This window comes from Trichoplusia ni, chromosome 5, assembly GCF_003590095.1.
Source record: "Trichoplusia ni isolate ovarian cell line Hi5 chromosome 5, tn1, whole genome shotgun sequence".
Lineage (NCBI taxonomy): Eukaryota > Metazoa > Arthropoda > Insecta > Lepidoptera > Noctuidae > Trichoplusia > Trichoplusia ni.
Genome location: NC_039482.1, coordinates 17,461,103 through 17,481,865, shown reverse-complemented (window position 1 = coordinate 17,481,865; position 20,763 = coordinate 17,461,103). Strand labels below are relative to the sequence as shown.

Genomic DNA, 20,763 nt, shown 5'->3' with positions numbered 1-20,763 from the left:
GAGTTCAGGGACACGCCGAAATTTATAGGTTGATATCCAATAATTGAACATTTATTAACTCTGATGTTGTTCACAACATTTCGAAATCGTCGCGTCATTTTATGAATGACTACTATTTAATTTTATTCATACACTATATTTTTCAAAAACGTAAAATTATTTTGTTATCAAAAAACCTATGGCCTTAAAAATTATAATTGTACACAGTTTTTATTTGTTGACGTAACGAACAACGAAACGCAAATTTGACATATCATTGCTTGTCCAACGTCAACAAGTGAAAAGTGAAAGAGATGTTGCGATATCTCTGATATAAAAAGTTTAAACACAAATAACTTAATAGGAATAAGTGTGCAGTGAAGTTCTTTGAATATTATTAAATTAAAAATGTCGGGAACGACGTCTTATAATAATGATAAAGTGGTGATGGGTGAGGTGGAATACCCGGCGAACGATCCAGCGTCTGGGGCGTTTTTCCAACCAGATTATAAAAAGTAAATAAGTGGTTATTATTTGATTAGCTGGTTTAACACATGCTATCTTTTATTAGTTTGTATTAAGACCCTTTTGAGTCAAAAATATGATGGTCAAGCTGTGCTAAAAAGCTTTGAATTTTCCAACAATCAATTAACTTAGCCTATCGTGGTGCCCCAAATCACATTTTCTATACCCTAACGTTAACATTATTTTGTGGTAATTGGTGTATAAATTAATAATCCCTGCATTACACCCCCTGAATAAATAATAACTAAATTAGCATAATATCCATGCAACTACTTTAAATGTCATAAACTTAAAAAAAAGCATAGCTATATTGTTTTAATTCTATGAATAACATGACCTTAAATTCCATGTTTACAATATTTTTGCTTAAGATATACAGAAAACTGATTTTTAAGTACTTTTCAACAGAAATGAAGACTTAAAACTAATGCTTGATGGGTCAAAAGACTCACTCAAGCTGGAGGCTATGAAGAGAATTATTGGCATGATCGCAAAAGGCAGGGATGCTTCTGACTTGTAAGTATCACCATATTAATTAAGAAGAAGATTAAAAAAAAAAAGAAACAAAAAAAGATAAATGACCAATGGTGTGCTTGTGCTGTATCTTCTCTATACTCCTATTTGTTTAGCTACTTAAGAAACAGGTAAACAATCTTGGTGCTTATTTTAATCTAAAAAACTCAGTTTATAAATGTAACATCTCATAAAACCAATGTAATACAACAAAAAACAGTTGAGATTACCTTATCTATACTTCTATACTAATATATAAAGCTGAAGAGTTTGTTTGTTTGAACGCGCTAATCTCAGGAACTACTGATTCAAATTGAAAACATCTTTTTGTGTTCAATAGACCATTAATTGAGGAAGGTTTTAGGCTACTTAACATCACGCTGCAACTAATAGACGCGAAGATACAATGGAAAATGTGGCAAAAACGGGGAAAACATTAATCTCCGAGGGCTTTCGTTTCAAGATTCCTAACTTATATCTTCTAACCATGCGGACGAAGTCGAGCAACAGCTAGTCTAATATAACACTGAAACATCTCAATTGTTTATTTTTCAATATATGTTTGTCTGCAACAATAAAGTAAAGATTATTCTATTATAAGCTCAATTTTCTTAACTTGCATTCAATATTTCACCACCAACATTTTCAGGCTACCCAATTATATTTAAAGCAAACAATAAAATAATATGCATTTGTTGAAATAAATTCATAATGCCACAATAATATAGTAACAAAACTATTAAAATATAATCTGTGCCAATAATCCCTATATGACACTATTTCCTCAGGTTTCCAGCGGTGGTGAAGAATGTGGTATCAAAGAACATAGAAGTGAAGAAGCTGGTGTATGTGTACCTGGTGCGCTATGCTGAGGAGCAGCAGGACCTGGCGCTGCTCTCCATCAGCACTTTCCAGAGGGCTCTGAAGGTAATTTTACTTACTGTATGAACACAACTGGTGTGTTAATAAACCAGTTCTCGGGAATCCCTTCATCATTTATCTTATTCTCTATTTGCATAGAGATATTATAAGCATTGATAATTTCACTCTTGGTTTATTTGTAGGTAGGTCAACATCTGTTGACGGTAGGTATCTACCTAAAATGTAGATTAATTATCAATTTTTGGGGTAAAACAACTATTATGAGGTTGTCCATCAATCTGTTGAAATTTTCACAGATCATAAATTTCAGAGATCCATTTTACGCAAAAGCTAAAAAAAGGAAACACACATCACACTTCCCTCTTCCACTTGACCAATTCTTGTACCCTTAATCTTGTATGGCTAAGAACAGTGCTATGACTCATGATAAATGACTTTATGTTAATTTATTCCTTTAAACCAAGCTATCATTTCTTATTCCTAGGACCCGAACCAGTTGATCCGTGCGAGTGCTCTCCGCGTGCTGTCATCTATTCGAGTGCCTATGATAGTACCTATCGTGATGCTGGCCATCCGAGACTCTGCCAGTGACATGAGCCCTTATGTGAGAAAGACTGCCGCCCATGCCATACCCAAGTTGTACAGGTAAGTTTTAAGCATATGAACATGTTAAATTGCTAGTTAGAATCACATTGTTTTTACATACATAATTATATAGACATTGTTTTTGTTAATATTAAAACACCTGAGATGACTGTATCCCTTTGTCTCACACATTACAACTGCAGCTGTAACTTTAACATATTTAGATTAGCATATAAAATAAGAAGAAATGAACAGAAATTATTATTATTCACTGTAAGTCCCAATGCTGGACAAAGGCCTTCTCTACATCAATCACTTTCTGTCTCTCCATCTTCTTCCATTTTTCCCTTAATGGGGCATATGTTATATGTACCTACTAAGTTGCTCATTGATATTTCCTTCAACAGCCTCGATCCAGAGCAGAAAGAGGAGCTGGTATCGATAATAGACAAGTTGTTATCAGACAAGGCGCCATTAGTGGTCGGCTCGGCGGCTATGGCCTTCTCTGAGGTCTGCGGCGAACGGATGAGCCTCATACATAGAAGTTATAGGTAAGTTGAAGTATTTAGGATAGCCGAGTAGTAAAGGTCACCACACCAAAACCGCTTTATAGCTACTACTATATGAAACAAGTGTTGGTGTGATCCACGAACACTTGTCTATAGTCTGGGTCTTTGTGCATGTCATTTGAATGTTTAGGGTAACAAGGCGCTAAACAAGGAAGCTAATGAAATGAATGAAACTAATTCCTCAGTGTGGGAGATAAATACCTAATCTAAGGCTTTTTTAATGTGCTAGATTTTGCTATGTGCTAAAGGAACTTTAAAAGCGACTTTGCATTTAAATTTCTTTTATAAAACGAATAATCTCTTTTTAGATAAAAAGTAAACTTTCAAGGCCTGTAAAAACACCTTGTCATGTTCTCATAATATCCTCATTTACCTACAGGAAGCTATGCTCTCTACTGGCTGATGTGGACGAGTGGGGACAACTGACCCTGCTCAATGTGCTCACCGTGTATGCCAAGACATGTTTTGCAGATCCCAATACTGAGGTAAGCTTGATTAATAAGGTATTTGTACTCAACTACTGACCATTGACGTCACTATCATACGCGGTCTTGAAAAAATGTAGGTAACAATTTGTTCCTAGGGAGGAGTTTATGAGGAGGGGGACGAAAGAAGAAAATTAGGTTTTTTAGATATTTTAAAACGCCCGACAATATTAATTTTGGTTTTGAAATAGCTCGACCGATTTTATCAATCATGTGTAAGAATTCTCTCACATAATTCACCTTCTTCTCCATCTTCTTAATCATTCACCAGACACGTCAAGCTTCTGATACCACTTATTTTGCGTCGGTTTTAAAAAAAAAACATCTTTAAACAGTTCTTTATATTAAGTAAAACTCTAAAACAGTTTTTCTAACCTCACTTTTAAAGTTTAAACATCCCCCTTTGCAGACCTATTCAAGTGACAGTGATACAGACAAGCCGTTCTACGAGTCGGAGAGCGAGGGCACCCCTCGCAAGCAGTCGTCGCACTCGCCCAGCCTGGACGCCGACCACCGCCTGCTGCTGCGCGCCGCCAAGCCGCTGCTGCAGAGCAGGAACTCGGGGGTCGTCATGGCGGTCGCACAGCTGTTCTATCATTGTGGACCAGGTAATTCGAAACTGAAAAAAGATAGACCAATAATTAACCGCGATATCCTGAAACGAGATTAGGTGCTGTACACAATCTACATTCGTGAAATCTGCAATATCCAAAAAGACAATTGAACCTCAATAATACATAGGGTAGAAAAAATATTATATTGAGTTAATGTCTTTCAACCAAATTTCTGGTATAAGAGTTTCTCGATAAACTTGTGGCAAAGACAGTGAGAGGGATAGATTCAGTCTTTATTTCGTCCCAAAATCTAAATTAGGAAACTATCAATGGCATGGCTATCACTGTGCCACTACAACACTTTCTTCCGCCACTTATGTTAAGAAATCAGGCTTGAACACCTGCGCAAGGCACAAGACTGCAATAATAACACGCTAATACCTATGCGCTGAGCCAACTTCGAGCTATACCTGCTTTCGTATTATTTTCTTTAAAAAAATCTTTATTTCAAAGCATCGAAGACGATTTTTGCAAACTTTACTTCTTTGATATTTTGTGTTAATTCAGTCCAAGAGTTGCCGCCGGTAGCGAAGGCGATGGTCCGTCTGCTGCGCGCGCCGCTGGAAGTGCAGAGCGTCGTGCTCAACTCTATCGCATCGCTCACTGTTACTAGGCGGGTGAGTTAACCTTCTGGTATTGTTTATGACGATGTCAAATTATTTATTTACACAAACGATTTAATTTTTCGTTTAATTAAATTCGAAAGAGGTGTAGAAAGGTACTGCTTAATTCTTTAAGAAATACCTTCCAGGATACGCGATGGGAAAAAAAAAATACTTTGTAAACCATTCCCCTGTACCTTGTATAATAATCAGAAGGTCTTTTCTTTAATTCTGACTAATTTTAGTATTTTGTTTCGTCAATTAAGTTGTTAAACAATGGAATCGCTTAAGATTTTTTTTTTTATACTAGGATAGTAAAATTAAAAAAAACAACTCTTGCAATTTAATCCTTATGTTTATTCAAGTCACGTGCACAACGACATCTATACTCAGGAAACGCATTCGTAAATTACACAAATGCTTGTCTTATGTATTGTTCGAACCCACAACACTCGGCTATCCGTACAGCCAAGTCTATCTACATATTCTTCCCGCAGGCCCTCTTCGAACCATTCCTAAAATCCTTCTTCGTTCGCAACTCCGATCCGACTCACATCAAGCTGCTGAAGCTGGAGATCCTGACCAACTTGGCGACCGAGTCCAGTGCGGGAGTAGTCCTCAGGGAGTTTCAGACTTACGTCACGTCTAGTGATAAGGCGTTTGCCGGCGCCACTATACAGGCGATAGGGAGACTCGCTGTTGCCATACCTACTGAGACGGAGACATGTTTGAATGGACTACTGCATCTGTTGTCCAGTAAAGATGGTTAGTAGTTTTTTGAGTTTTGTGTGTGAGGGGTAGAAATGAATACTTTTGGAGGAGTCTAATATCCTCCAACATCCAGTAGATGTGATCTCTAATTGATTGATTGATGTATTGCAACGCTTGAGATGACTCTCTCTCTCTCACACACCAGAACTTCAATCTATTTTTTACTTTTGTTGATGAATACTTTGAATATATGTTTAGTAGAGGCATATAAAGTAAGAAAGAAGACTGCGAAAATGTCCAAAGATAGATATTTTGGAGGACGAGATGATGATGACAGATGCATGTAAAATTGTGCAATCTGTTTTCGGAAATGAAATGTATTTTCGTTTATGGAAAGAAAAAGAGATATAAAATGTTTTTCGGATTTCCTTTATGATTGAAAGAATTTATCCTAAAAATCCATAATTATGTATAGTAACATAACACTATGATCCTCAGAGTGGGTGGTGTGCGAGGCGGTGGTGGTTGTGAAGCGTGTGGTGGGTGGTGGCGCCACCTCCGCCAGGGCCGCCGTGTCCAGGGCCGCTAAGCTGCTGCGATCTGACAGGTACGCGTATACAGGGTGATTTTTTAATCGTCTTACAAAAGTAGCCCAGTTCATGTATACGACATTTTATCATCAACTAAGATAATAGGTACGAAGAAAAATAAAACGAGAAATCTGAAAAATCCTGTTAAAAATGATAAAAACCCGCCGCCCGCGCCCCTCTCCATCGTTACAAGGCTCGGACCGCGCTCGCGACAGAGCTGTGTTTCTAACACTACGAATTGCATCATAATTTTAAATTTATTTAAATCTCATAAATACCATTTTTTTATCATGAACGTGTTCTAGTCATGGGATACATGAACTGGGCTGCTTTTGTAAGACGACTAAAAAATCACGGTGTATAAATATTGTTATAAGGCTTTTTTCTTCACCTGTGCGTAATTTCTCTTTTTTAGCAGGCTTTCCGTGTAATGCAGAAAAAAAATAGTGTTTGTCTTGCGGTTCTATGAAACATTGTATATTTTCTACCTCCCACTATACAGGTGATTACCTAGTTTGGGAGGCAGAGGATACAATTATGTATGTGTATAGATTCCCGGCCATAAGTAGTTCATAGGATTTTTTTTTATTATAAATTTTGTATTAGCTGGTGTTGAAATAAATAAACTATTATTATTTTAGTGGGTATGGTCAATGATACACCTCTTATACATTTCTGTATCTGTGTAATTCTGAATTTCGACCTCAACATCCTCATTATATAGTCTATGTTCCATTTCTTGTCTCTCAGCTTACTACTAATCCCTTTACTTACGTGTCCCTACAGACTGGGCGGTAGCGCCCGCGCGGCCGCCGTGTGGCTGGTGGCAGAACACGGCGCCCGCCACCCGCGGGCCGCCGCCATCCTAGCTCATATGGCTACCAACTTCGCAGACCAGGTTGGATATAGTAATTTTTTTATAAAGTAAAAAATATCTGTAACAAGTTTCCTACTGATTTTCCAAGTTGTTAACTTAAATTAGGTATTGTAGCGATGTTGCAATGAGTGTATATTTTATTCTGGTGTCGTTATGGGTTTCGCTAATATCTAACAGTATGAGATATGGGAGATTAGGGAGGCCTATGTCCAGCAAAACACGAATATGGGCTGATGATGATGATGAGCAAAGAAAATAATATCAGTCTTTGGTCTCGATACTTTATCAATATGTAATCCTGAAATATATTGCTTCCATAATGTATATTTTAATAATTGTTAGGTACGACTTAAAAACGTATCTTTGACCAATCGCAATAAAAACTAATGTCGCTTGTTGCTTTTATTCACAAACACGTTGGCTCGCAGTTTATCGTACAAATTGGTCATAGGCAGACCATAAGACACTGTTCGTAGAGCCAATGTTACTGTATTTTTTTTTATAGGACGAGCTAGTGAAACTCCAACTGCTGTCCCTAGCAGTAAAGCTGTCCGTAACCCAGCCGGCTACGCTGGCCATGTGCCGCTACGTGTGGTCGCTGGCGCGCTACGACCCGAGCTACGACGTGCGCGACCGGGCGCGGCTGCTACGACGCTTCTTGGAACCCAAGGAGGGCGCTCAACTACCGGCTTATACGGCCAGAGTGTTCCTGCCGGGGAAACCTAAACCACAAGTGCATAGTAGCTTTAAAGGTAATTTTTTATATAATTGACAAAAAAAAAATTTACTCGTGTATAAGTTGACGGTAAAGTTTTCACGCAGTAGACAAAATTTGGGTTTTCTGTAATGTTTGCAGCTAAAAATAAAAGTTAATATAAATATCATTACTGATTTAACAGTATAATATAATAAAACAAAATATCTTGCTATTTCCAAGATTAGCCTAAACAAACAGAAAGACAGACTAACAAAAAAGGTTCAAACTCATTTGTAATCATAATTATCTATTATTAAATGATGTAACGGTTTACTCACGCGTATTTATCGGGGTAGCCCGACTAGTTTCGGACCCAACCGGAGTCCTTAATCATGAGCAGACGCGGCGGGATCGCGAGTCGATCGCAGTTCGACTCGGTAAAAACGTTTTCAGTAAAATTTGTATTAGAATTTATAAAAAACTAGCTGTTGCCCGCGACTTCGTCCCCGTGGGTAGAAGATATAAGTTATGATTTATACCTGCCCTGTTTTTTCCACATTTTCCGTTGTATCTTCGCTATTAGTCGCAGCGTGATGATTTATAGCCTACAGCCTTCCTCGATGAATGGACTAGTCAACACAAAAAGGTTTTTTCAATTTGGACCATTATTTCCTGAGATTAGCGCGTTCAAACAAACAAACAAACAATCAAACAAACTCTTCAGCTTTATATATTAGTATAGAAGTATAGATTTACTCAAAACAATAATAAATACGTTCGCGTATGGTTTCATATACTGTGTAAGAATGTAATGTACCAAACGTATCACAATATCAATTTAACATCACGCCAAATCTACTTTGCGCGACGTTTGGCGGGATCCATACCCGCTTAATGCTTGTTCTGAGTGTCTTTGTGCACGTGATTTCAACGTTTGTGAGAACACCTGCGACTCAAGGACACCTTAGTGCGGGAGTCGTTTTTAAAAAACAAGATGATTTCGTCATGCCTCCCTTACCCACCCCTACCCCCAAACAAAACGATTTAATTCCTTAGAGTGGGAGTTCGACCCCACAAAAAAAAGTCCAACGGTGTTAGATCGGCAGATCTGGGAGGCCACGGTATAGGTCCTCCACGTACAATCCAATGAGAGCCATACTCCGCATCAAGATGCCGTCGAACGTTCCACGTGAAATGCGCGGGAGCTCCATCATGTTGGTAAAACACGGGTCGTCGTAACAACGAGAGAGGGACCTCCTCCAATAACTGGGGCAATATCTCTTGCAAGAAGTGTAGGTAGGTATCTCCAGTCAACCTCGGTAAAAACACAGGGCCGAGTATGTGTGTACCTACAACTCCCGCCCACACGTTCATCTACAAAATTGCAGTCGTGGCAAGTAGTCAGTCGGCATTAGCTCCTGACAACGTCGTAGATGGAAGGGGTGTTCGCCATCAGCACGTAACGTTCTCCACACGTACATGTGGCTGCAGTCAAACAACGACGCTGCTTCCCTCGTGCTGCTCTCTGGATGTTCATCGAAATAATCGAGAATGTTTTCCTGCAAACGAGTAGAGCGCACATTCGTCCCTCTATCCAAGGCCGTGTTAGGACGAAACGTACCGAAGTCCCTCAGGCGCTGAGTTGCACCTAGCATTGTCCTGGCGCTCACTCTGGTACCATGTCGTTCATTGAAGACTCGACACGCTAACTCCACATTATCGTCGCAACGAGCCAGTGTCCTCACCATCTCAGTACACTGGATATTGCTGTACCGGAAAGCCATCGCGCGCGTAAACAACAACAACAAAATTGCGTAATTCACTTGTCGGTTGCCGGCGAATGACTAATTTGGCGGCACGTGCGCCGGCGGCATATCAAACAAAAGCGGGAACTCAAAGGGCTAAGTCAGTAAATTATTGCATCTCGCTCTTTCATATTGATTTAGCGTTTGCAAAAAACGTACCTATGATTTTCTAATATTTTGTCGTTTCTCTACAAAATATTGTGAATGCGGAATTACAAATTCAGTAATGCATTTAAAAAAGCTTTATTGCTTTGAGATAAGTTTGAAATTTCCTAAAGTGATGTTTTTATTAAACTAGCTTAAATGTAAAAACCTACGTGTGTGTGTAGGTAAGGATAGAAATGATATTGTTATTTTTACAAATTCGGTTGTGCAGTTAAGTAAGACGTATTGCTTGGAAATAAAGACTAATCTTTCTTAAATTAAATATTTTACCTTTCGCACACTATCATACTTTATTCTAAAATGTATTGATTTTTTTACGTGTGTGTATGGATGGATATTTAGCGATCTACAAATTCAGCCGTGCATTTTTATGGGCTTTTATTACTTTGAGCTAAGGCTTATAATTTCCTAAATAAAATATTTGATTACGTTGGTTTTACGCAGTGCTCCTAATTTAGATTAAATGAAGGATATTTCTGGAGAAAATTAACACATATAAATAATGATGGGAACCGATTCAGAAGCCGATTCTGAGCAAACTACTTTCAGGTCTTGCGTTTATTCTGTTACATGTTGTATATAAGACGTCATGCCCCCTTTCCTCCCTCGCCGGCAGAGCGCGGTTCGTTCACGGTGGGCTCGCTGTCGCAGTACATCGGCGCGGCGGCGGGCGGCTACCGCGCGCTGCCGCCCAGCCCGCGCACCACGCAGGCCGCGCCGCTGCGGGCCGCGCCCGACTGTCTGCCGCCCGACACCACCCACCAGCGGGACCAACAGGTCAGCCATACATGCAGGCCAGATACACACACACTACCGCGCGCTGCCGCCCAGCCCGCGCACCACGCAGGCCGCGCCGCTGCGGGCCGCGCCCGACTGTCTGCCGCCCGACACCACCCACCAGCGGGACCAACAGGTCAGGACTCCAATTATACATTGATTCATTATTACTATATGAATACACAAAACACCATAAAAACAGAACACAAAAGAAAGTACAAAGATAAGCTACTTATTTTATAAAGATTACTAACGGACCAGCGATAGGAAAAGTGGTTGACAACAGCGAACAGTGTGGAACTTTAATAAAGTTAATAAAAGATATTAGACAAAATGTTGCTAAAAATAAGATAACAAATAATACCCTATTTAATTTGAAACAACGTCAAACGGAAGTATTCAAAAATAGTTCGCCTGTTGGATCTCTTTTTATACTTTTTTACACAGCTTTGACCACAGCTTGGGTACTTTGAAATATTGTTGACAAATAGTGCAAAAAATGCGCGTTCATGCCAAAAGTAAAATCAAAAGTCCAATGTGAACAGACTCGCTTTCAACTCAAGCAATAAATAGAAGTAGACAGTACATGTGCCGTGTTGTCTGGTAGGTGTGAAAGAAAAAAGGATTTCGTCTTGACATACAATCTTCTACTGTATAATTCTCACTCAGAGTAGTTGTCTAACTAGTGTTTTGTATTCTAATATTTCATATTTTAATGTATAGAAAATAAGATTCTACTCTTCGGCTGAGAGCAGTGGTTCTGGCTCGGGTTCCTCTTCATCCGAAGCCAGCAGTTCTGAAGAGTCTTCTGAAGAGTAAGTATTTGTACTTATTAAGGTCAATATAACAGTAAAGTTTGAAAAACTACTACGTACTAGTCGTTAAGCCGCCGAGGTCAATAAGCGAAAGTTCAAATCTTTTCATTACTCTTTTTGCACGTCTTACAGCGACGTGTGCGACATCTAGTGACTTTCCTCTAGTAACCAACTTTTTTTGGGTTATTTGATCATTTTTTTCTAATCCCAAAGTCCATTAGTTGACTGTCTAAATGATCCAGTAACACAAGAATTATAAGGTCTTAAACTGTTGACTTTCTAAACGTAATTGGGGATCAAAAAGTAGTAGTAGATAGTAACTAACTAGGATGAATCTTATGAATGTATTTTGTCTACAGAGAAGAGAGCACAGAAGAAAAGAAAGAAGAGAAGCCTGCGAAGGAAACAAATAACTACAGGTGAGCTGTTGTACTGCATGAAATTAAAACAATTAATCCCTCTCGACAGCAAGGACTTTTTGTAGTTATACTACGCATACCCATTTCTGATCTCTTAATAATCGACTCTATCAATGCAAACGCGCAACAGGGGAAGATGACTGTTGATGACCGAGACTGAGTACTTTTATCACTGTTCCCCGCTAGCTAGCTAAATTGAGGTTATGTAGGTGAGGGCAGACCACTAACGACCACATTAAGACTGCGATAGCATCGCTACTCTAAAAAATCGCCTCAAGAGATGGCGTTTTTTACATGTACGCGCGTTGATGCGCTTTGAACTAGTATTGCTTGCATCCCAAGCGCAACAGATCGACATCCAAAGCCTGAATAAGTCCTGTTCTTGACCTTTGGTAGACGACAACATATTTTATATTCATAACATTGATTGCATCCTTACCTCCATTTATTCCTAGATCATCAAACTCAGCGAGTTCCGACAGTGAATCGGACAGCGAGTCCGATAGCGAGGCGGACAGCGACTCAGAGGTGTCTGCAGACAGCAGCGACGACGAGCCCAGCAAGAAGAATGAAGTCACACGCGATAAAAAGGTACGTAAGGAATAGACTGCAGGTAGGACGTGGTGTAGGTAGATGTTGTACTGTAGGAATGTGTGTATATTGAAATATAGAAGTTTGACGTAAAAGACTTCAGTCAATGATAATATTATACATTGGGGAGTCTTTATATTGAAATATTGTAGTCTATAGTAAGAGATTTTATTGAATGACAATATTGTAAGTAAACATTTTGTAGAAAAATGTTGTAGTAGATGGCTTCTCGTAGGACAAGTTTAAATAGATTGTTTTTTGTAGGACAATGATTAAGTAGATGGGGTTTCGTAGTACAATGTTTGAGTAGATACCTATGGGTTTTTGGAGGACAATGTGTAAGTAGATGCCTTTTTGCAGAACTAAGTTGAAGAAAGTTATTATAAGACAACTACGGGCTAAGTAAATAGATATCAACAAAAGGTATTAGAACAGTGATACTAGTTATAGCATATATATAAGTATTTATTTATATTGTATTATTATTTATTTGTTTGTATAAATAAATATGTGAGCGCAATATTTATTTTTCTTTTATTTTTGTGTTTGTTTTAATACTGCCCAAGATATTCTAAGCACATTTTAATATCTTTCATGAAACGTATTACTAACCTGGTGACTGGTAAATAACCCAATGCAAAATGTTAAAAACCAAAAAGGTTTTATGTGTATCATTTTAATATGATAATCCAGCATAACGCTGGCAGCACTGCTCGCTTCCATAGATTATTAAAATAAATATAGTAAGAAACTTAAAAGTATTGCATTTTTAAGACATATTTAAATAGATTCTACTCACATTTATAATATTCCATTTTATGACAGCTCTTGACGGTAAGAACTACCCACTCCCACATTTTTTAAACGTCTCGACCGATTTTTATTAAACATGTCTAAGAACATTTGCAAATCATCCATTTTTAATACAAAACAAACAAAATTAAATTTCTCGATCCATTCGGGAGTTATGATGCCAGACAGACAGACATACACGTCCAAATTATCTTTCTGCGATTGAAAATGAAAAAAGCAAACTGTTTAACGAACGTTTTCTTAGTTTGCTTTTTTGAAAAATGAAATGAAACAGTTGTTAACCGGGTTTTTTTATTAGTTGTTCTAATAGAGCAACAGAAACATCTAACTGTCTAGCTAACACGGTTTATGAGGTACGGCTTGGTAATAGCCGAATGGACGGACAGCCAAGACTCAGTTATGGGTTTCCGTTTTTATCCTTATTAAATTTTGGTTGCGAGACCCATTTCTTTGTGTTTGCTACACTGGCTACACAAGAAAGAAAGAAATTATTGTAAATACGATTAGAGTACGTCTCGTTATAATATTATATCTTCAAACATTTCTTATAGCAATCCAACTCAAACACTCAACCCACGAAGGAAGAACAGAAGAAGAACGAGAAGTCCAACCTCGAGCTCCTTCTGGAGTTGGACGAGGTGGCCAGCTCGTTGCCCACTATGACGCCCACTTGTGGGGGCTTCCTGTCGCCGCCCAGCATGCCGCCGCCGGGCTTGGGGGATGGTAAGTACCTACTAAAGTTATTCGTAACTATTTTTGATAACTATTTATCTCTCCATTGCAGGGTTTCTATAAATGTGATTATAAAAAGCGTCTGAACTATTTCCATATCTCTCTATTATATTTTTTTTTAGTTTTCAATCGGTGATCACAGTAAACATTGCATGAATTTTTATATTTGTACTTATAGGAATATGAGAGTAACAAAAAAGTGAGTAGTTTTGGAAAAATCTTTAATTGGTGTATAAAAATACATTTAGTATAATTAAGCGAAGGCCGGCGCGTGTAGCCGCAATACCTCTCGACTCTCGAGGCAGTGCTGTACAACGTTTAAAACGAAACCGTAATCGCGATTTTGAAGCCAGGCTGTCGATCCTTACCCTTTTTTTGATAAGGCTAGAGAATGCTTTGAATAACGTCATTCAACTTCAACTGAAGTTCTACATGTTCCTCGTCTTATGTTAGGGCATGGTAAAGCATTGCATTCTTGGCCCAAAATTCAAGCGGTTCTACCAGCCATCGGAGCGTTTTGTATATTGAGTAGGCTGACGTGCTGAAGCGCTGAAGCGCGTCGGACTACTCTCGCAGCACCGGATGTGTCTGATCCGAGGTCCTTTAATCGGATGACAAGCCCCTTTGCTCGTCACTCTGGACCCTAGTCAGTGAGGTAGAGCGTGTTCTTGCGCAGCCAATATGCCGAAGTCTAGAATCGTGACGCAAACTGCTCTACTCGACGTTGACGTATGGTTTTTGCTAAGCCGATTCAAATTAATTTGAATGTCCCCGTGTAGCAGACGGCATCACGCCAGTGAGCGCGTCGCTGGCGGGCGGCGGCGGCGCCAGCAGCGAGCTGGTCCCGCGCGTGCGCTGGGCGGGGCTGGGCGCGCGCCTGCGCTGGCCGCGAGCGCCGCATCTGTACTCACACACCATGTGCGCCATAGACCTGCTGCTCACCAACCACTCCAGCAACGACGTCACCAACATCCGGCTGCACAAGAAGGTCAGTGCCTGTCTCCCCCTCCAGCAGCAAGCTGGCCCCGCGCGTGGAAAAATGACGAGTCATCGATATGAAAAAAAAACAAAAATTTTGAAGTGAACCAACTCACTATGAATTGTGGCTTACTGCAACAGACATGACCGCGATATCTCTGACGACTTGAATGTGACTTCAGTTTATTCTGAAATCGATATTTACAGAACGCTAGAGACACAACTGACCTGTTAATCAAACATATAATCGTAAAGAAAGTCAGACTCAGAAATGGAAACTAAGCGTGCACAGACATATGATTGAGCCTTTTCTATGTGTAAAAGTGAGCCCGAGCAGTAAGGCATTCACTAGCTGCTATTACTTACATCTATACCTTATGCCCCGCAGACCCTGACTGGCTCCCGTAACATCCACGAGTTCACTCCAGTGCCCCTGCTGTCTCCATCAGCCGCGGTCACCGTCACTCTTGGCGTTGACTTCGCAGACACCATTCAGCCCATAGAATTCACCATGATAAGCTCTGTCGGTAAGTGTATAACTGTCTGGTCTAGTGGTTGGTTGTCTGGTGACTGCTACACTGGAGTTCGTGAGTTCGACTCCCACCCAGAATTAATGTTTGTGTGATGAGCACGATCTTTTGTTTTGTATCTAGTAGTTATAATCTGTATTATGTATAAATTTAGAAATGTATGAGTTTGTTTATCAGTTGATTATTACTTACCCACCATCATTTAACTCACAATTGATTCGTTTTTTTGCCAGATCTTGAATATCGAGTTAGCTTCATTTACCTCTACAGGCAAAATTATAAGCATTATAATTTATACGTGATGTGTCGTCAGGTGAGGTGTCAGTATCGATAACCCCGCCGGTGGGCGAGCTGGTGCGCGCGGTCACCATGTCCGAGGCGCGCTGGGACGCCGAGCAGAAGAAACTCAGGGGAATGACTGAGGTTTGTACAGGAATAACACAACTATTACTTTTATTGTAAAGTGGGAGAATACTGTACTATGCTATCCGACCTCTCGGGGGAGGAAGTGGGTATAGTGTCAGATTTTTGACTAAACCGTCGTTCTGGCGTTTGGTCGATGCATAGTAGTAAAGAATTGAAACTCATCACAAAACACTAAAAAGATGCCAAAGAAGTTACTCTAAGAACACATTAGAAGGTAGCTTAAGGCCAAAGGGAACCAAAAACTTTAGTCTGAGAGTACATTAATTAATCGGAAAAAGGTATCTTAAAGTTGGAGAAATAAATATTATGTTTTAAGGACTGTGAATTTATTTCTATTTACATAATATTTATTTCAGTGTGAGAAAAAAGCGGTGAAGTTGGATAGCGAACAAACGATATGTCGACACGTGTTCGAGACTGCTAACCTAGCGGCTATCACCTCCACTGGAGAATTCCTAAGGTATGCTAATGATATGGAAGTATTACAATCGCTTTGTAATTATCACTTTTATTCATCTGAGCGAATTTTCTGTTTTGTATCCTTTGAATAATGAAATCAAAGAATAATTGTCTAGAAACAGAGATTTCACAAATCTGAAATAACCAAACGTTATGAATAATCATGATAGACCAACAAAAACTAAACCTTACTGAATATACTTACAGATTCGCGGGCAGAACGATGTCGGCACAAGACCTGGTGCTCTTATCAGTGAAGACTGAGGAAGAAAGCTGCAGGGTCACCGCCAGCTGCTCCAATATGGCGATAGCTTCGCTCCTAGCCAACGAAGTAGCTCAATCATTCACTAAGATATAAGATGACCTTGACTTTGCTCATACCCTCACTGGAAGGTCAATCAACTAAAATGTCCTGCTACGTTTGAGTTCATATGTCACATAATTGGTTGTTTGAAACTTACTCGACCGATTACAATCGGAATTGGTAGATTCGACATTATGATCTGGGCCCCAATTGATCACAATTGAAACTATTCGTTTCTCCTGAAGATTATGCCAACACATTAATTAATTTCCAATTATTGTGACCTTCATCGTATTCCATTTATTATTACTGAAGGCAAATAAGTCAAACCTTTTATTCAGGCTTATGATTGGTCAAAAGGACAAGATGTAACGGAAGCTGATCAGATTGGGCTATTTCGATATAGGTACTCGAATTACTTACATAATATAAACGTACCTCTTTATTTAGTAAGTAATGAATATAACAATTACTCATTGAATTACCCGTTATTATTTGTTATAAAACAGTTTATTTGCCTAAAATGCACGCAACTTTTGACTGTAGTAATTTTTTTTTGAAGTTTCGCATAATAACTGCATCATGACAAGTCAAATTAAATTAAAAATAAGTCATAAAATATTCGAATTTGTTAATTATATAAAGTATAATATAGACTTTCAAAGTTTTAACACAATCAAAATATTGTTAAGAACAAATATAAAAGCAAAATTAGGAGATGCAAAATTAAAATTAATACATTAGCAAAATTAAGAAATTGTCTTCTATGGGCTGTCTTTAACCAGAGTTTAAAATAAATACGACGATTGTATACAGCAATATTCTTTTATTTCTAGTCATATACATACTTATCCTAGATACCTTGAGATTCGGTTCAAAGATTAAGAAAACTTATTTTAAAATTATACATAATGTACGTCTTTTAATAAACCAGTCAAGTTTATTTGATATAATAATTTAGCTTAACACTATAAAAAAGTATATAAAAACAAATACTGTTTAATCCTACTCAACTAAGTATAAGATATATTTTAAATTAACAGTAAAAAAACTACTAATAAGTTCCTTGTCCTTCGAACTTTTAACACTGCACCATAAAGGGTTATTAACCATATTCAAATAACAAAAATTGGCTGCTTTATAATCTCACTGTTACTTGTCCTTAATACGTAAAACCTAGGTTTAATGTTGTGGGTAGTGCCCCCAGCCAGGGGGGACCCCTATACTGTAAGTGGGAGTCGTCATGGATATGATCCGGGGCCTCTTGCTCAAGTCCTCGTGGTGTGTCTGGTGCATCTGCTGCGGGTGGTGTTGCGTTTGCTGCTGCGGCTGTGGTGGCGGAGGATAGTTCTCGAGTATTCGATCCTTCTTCGCCATCCGTTTTTTAGGAGCGCTACAGTCTGGTAGGACGCGGCGCTCGTTCCATAGCCGTTCTACTAGTCTCGCTCTTGCATGTATACCGTTTGCATCTTCTACCTGCTTGCGCGGTATCGGCCCGTTAGCTACCTTCTGTTTCATAGCTTCAAGACGTTCTTCAGTCTGTGTCATGGGGATGACAGGCAAGCCGCGTAAATTACAGATGTTATGTAACACACAGCAAGCCACAATCATCATGGATACTGTTTTTGGATCAAACTGCTTGTTGCAATTCGCTTGAAGACACTTCCATCTGCTTTTTAGCTGTTTAATACACTCAACGACAGCACTGTATGTTTGGTTGTGCATGTTTGAGTAATATTTTTCTGGGGATACTGGAGACTTCTTGGTTATTTTCGGGATAGGGGTCATGATATATGACTTTTGCGTGTAGTGAGGTCCGCCTGGAAATATTGAAGTCAACATTGAAAATTTTTACGGCACTCGTAATTTTAAAAACATATCATCTTTAGTCCGAAATACCGGAGTCATCCGACATCTACATTAGCACAGCCGACTAATTATAACTTAATGTATTTCAAATTATTAAAAAACTGTATTATCAAACACATTCAAATTTCAGTACAGGCACAAAAAATTGTTTAACAATTATAAGCCAGGTTAATTTGAGTTTTGCTATGAAAGTTGTTTTTTTGTATTTTTTATAAGGCGATGTATGGGTTGCTTTTCGGCGTCTGCGCTACGCATTCGCTCATTGAATGCATTCTCAAAACAAACTAGACCTTGTTTATACTCTCATAACTTACCTATAAGCCAGCAGGGTTCCCCAGAAACGTGTAAGCAGTCCAGGTCCACTCTCACCGCATGTCTATATAGCAGATTGTCATGGGTATAAGATCCGCCCGCTGTAGCATCCACACTCAGGATGGTCAGATTACTGTCACATATCTGTTAAAAAAGAGGCATAACTTTGAGAAAGGTTAGTATGGAATATTAAACTGATTAGGTAAGGTATTTATTTTATGACAGTAGCCCATAAAGATATAACAATTGCCTTAAAGTAAAGGTGCCTTAGTATTGCCAAAAATTACTAGAAACATTGAAAATAGCAGTTCAAACATTAAAACAACAACATAAGAAATAACTTGAGTTTCAGGGTAATTATAGCATACAAAACAGAAAGACCACTGAAACTTAAATACATAAACATCTGTATTTAAAAGACAGATTTAATCTTCTATACTTACAACTTGCACCTTCTTTGAATGATAAGACTTATTAAAATGGCTCTTCTGGTCATCTTCTGGCCGCGCCATTGGAACATGTGTGCATTCCACGCAACCAAGCACATTAGGGATGCCATACTTCATGTAAAATCTGAAAAGGAACTATTATTTAAGCAAGCGTTTATAAAGCAGTACCATAGGTTCTTAATAACATATCCTTTTTCATGTACTTTTCACAATATGCTTACAGTTACATGCTCAAATGTGAAGTTTGATAATAAAAAATATTTCATGTATACATCTGCCAGGCATTCCATGATGGCTCAAAATTTTAAAACAAATAGATTAGTAGGTAGTTCTAGTGGTATTGCCAAGTCCCAGCATGCCCGTATTTCATTTGTTAAATTCAGTCATGTCAAAGGTCTGTGGATTGTTTATCTTAGTGGACATCAGAAAAATAAATGATGTTATCACTCACTTTGCCTTAATTATATCTCTTTCCTCCCTTAAATGTGGGAAGTGTATGTATTTCTTCACAATACTGGGGTGGTTCATAGCCTCAGTGACTTGTAACACCGCTGTCCCCACAAAGTACTGAGTGATGCTTGGATCACTCTTGCCTCCTATTGTTTTCTGATACTTCCCAGTTGCATAAAATGATAAAGCTGCCAATACCTAAACAATAGAAGATTGTGTTTATTTAGATTGTTTTGAATATTATCCACAATGCTCAATTCTATTCTATTCGAATTCGTTAAGAAAAATAGTAAAAAGCTTTTGAAAACGAAACTGCACCACCAAATACACCATACATGAAGCCACATTCACGACAAAAAAGTGTATAGCACACTCACTTTGCTTTCAACAGAGAATTCGATAGATTTTGTAGAATCAGGCATAACTGGCCTTAATTCCTCACACAAATCCCGCGCTAAATCTTTAGACAAACGATAGATCTCCATAAAGGAGCTATCGTTCAAATCAAAAGGGTCACATTCCGAAGGTCTGGATACTCTTTTTTCCGGACTCTTTGGTTTCTCAATAGGCCCCGGTGGTTGTACATGTTTTTGCGTGTGAGACGAATCCCATTTGAGCAACTCGAAAATTTCAGGCTCTTCGTCAACTACCGATATGTAGCCTTCCTCCGTCGGCTTTTCAGCCATTTTTACTGTGAATAAAGTTTATTTTGAAATAAAATAAGCGCAGATTGGTTTTTTGTTTGGCAAACGCGACTTTGACAGGCTTGGGAAATGTTGCCATATCTAAAATAAGGGTAAATACAGAATATGCAGATTTTGTAGGTAATATTTTTTTTCTAAATTTATGTAAATTCAATGTACGATAATTATGCTGAATAATAGCTATGAAGATAATACGTATTATCAATAAATAAATTACTTTTATTAAATGGTCTTACGCATATTTGCTAGCTACTGTAATAAAGAGGTTGTTTTGCATTCAATATTATTTTTGGGATTTAAGCTTTATTTTACCATTCCGGTTCTATTTTAGTCTTGTAAAAGGCCTCTACAGTACTGAATTTCAAGTGCGCTATAGGATCTTAATTTAACAGAAATGAATGTTCCGGTTAACCAAGCAATAACAAGGGTGGCCTGGCTTTTTAAAATTTGTATCATTCTACAAATAGAACTAACAAAACTTACGGGCATCACTTTTGTTATGTGATTTAATAATTTAATTTTCTTTATAAAGCTCT

General features: G+C 38.5%; 2 protein-coding genes across 2 annotated transcripts; one reads left to right on the top strand and one right to left on the bottom strand.

Annotated features, from left to right (window-relative positions):
* The first annotated feature begins 243 nt into the window (after positions 1–243).
* Positions 244–17,258, top strand: LOC113493788 (AP-3 complex subunit beta-2). The gene is made up of 22 exons (XM_026871807.1): positions 244–494; positions 913–1,020; positions 1,806–1,944; positions 2,384–2,544; positions 2,892–3,035; positions 3,433–3,538; positions 3,948–4,146; positions 4,660–4,769; positions 5,252–5,519; positions 5,964–6,072; positions 6,842–6,953; positions 7,438–7,684; positions 10,216–10,376; positions 11,100–11,191; positions 11,551–11,610; positions 12,066–12,201; positions 13,566–13,737; positions 14,526–14,734; positions 15,113–15,251; positions 15,568–15,677; positions 16,037–16,140; positions 16,347–17,258. The coding sequence occupies exons 1-22, from the start codon at positions 388–390 to the stop codon at positions 16,495–16,497; spliced, it is 3,144 nt and encodes a 1,047-aa protein (XP_026727608.1). The 5' UTR covers positions 244–387; the 3' UTR covers positions 16,498–17,258.
* On the bottom strand, positions 17,253–20,288 carry LOC113493790 (putative nuclease HARBI1). Its single transcript, XM_026871811.1, has 5 exons — positions 19,901–20,288; positions 19,525–19,721; positions 19,068–19,197; positions 18,627–18,768; positions 17,253–18,263 (listed from the first exon to the last, which is right to left on the bottom strand). The coding sequence occupies exons 1-5, from the start codon at positions 20,207–20,209 to the stop codon at positions 17,626–17,628; spliced, it is 1,416 nt and encodes a 471-aa protein (XP_026727612.1). The 5' UTR covers positions 20,210–20,288; the 3' UTR covers positions 17,253–17,625.
* Between the last annotated feature and the right edge of the window lie 475 nt (positions 20,289–20,763).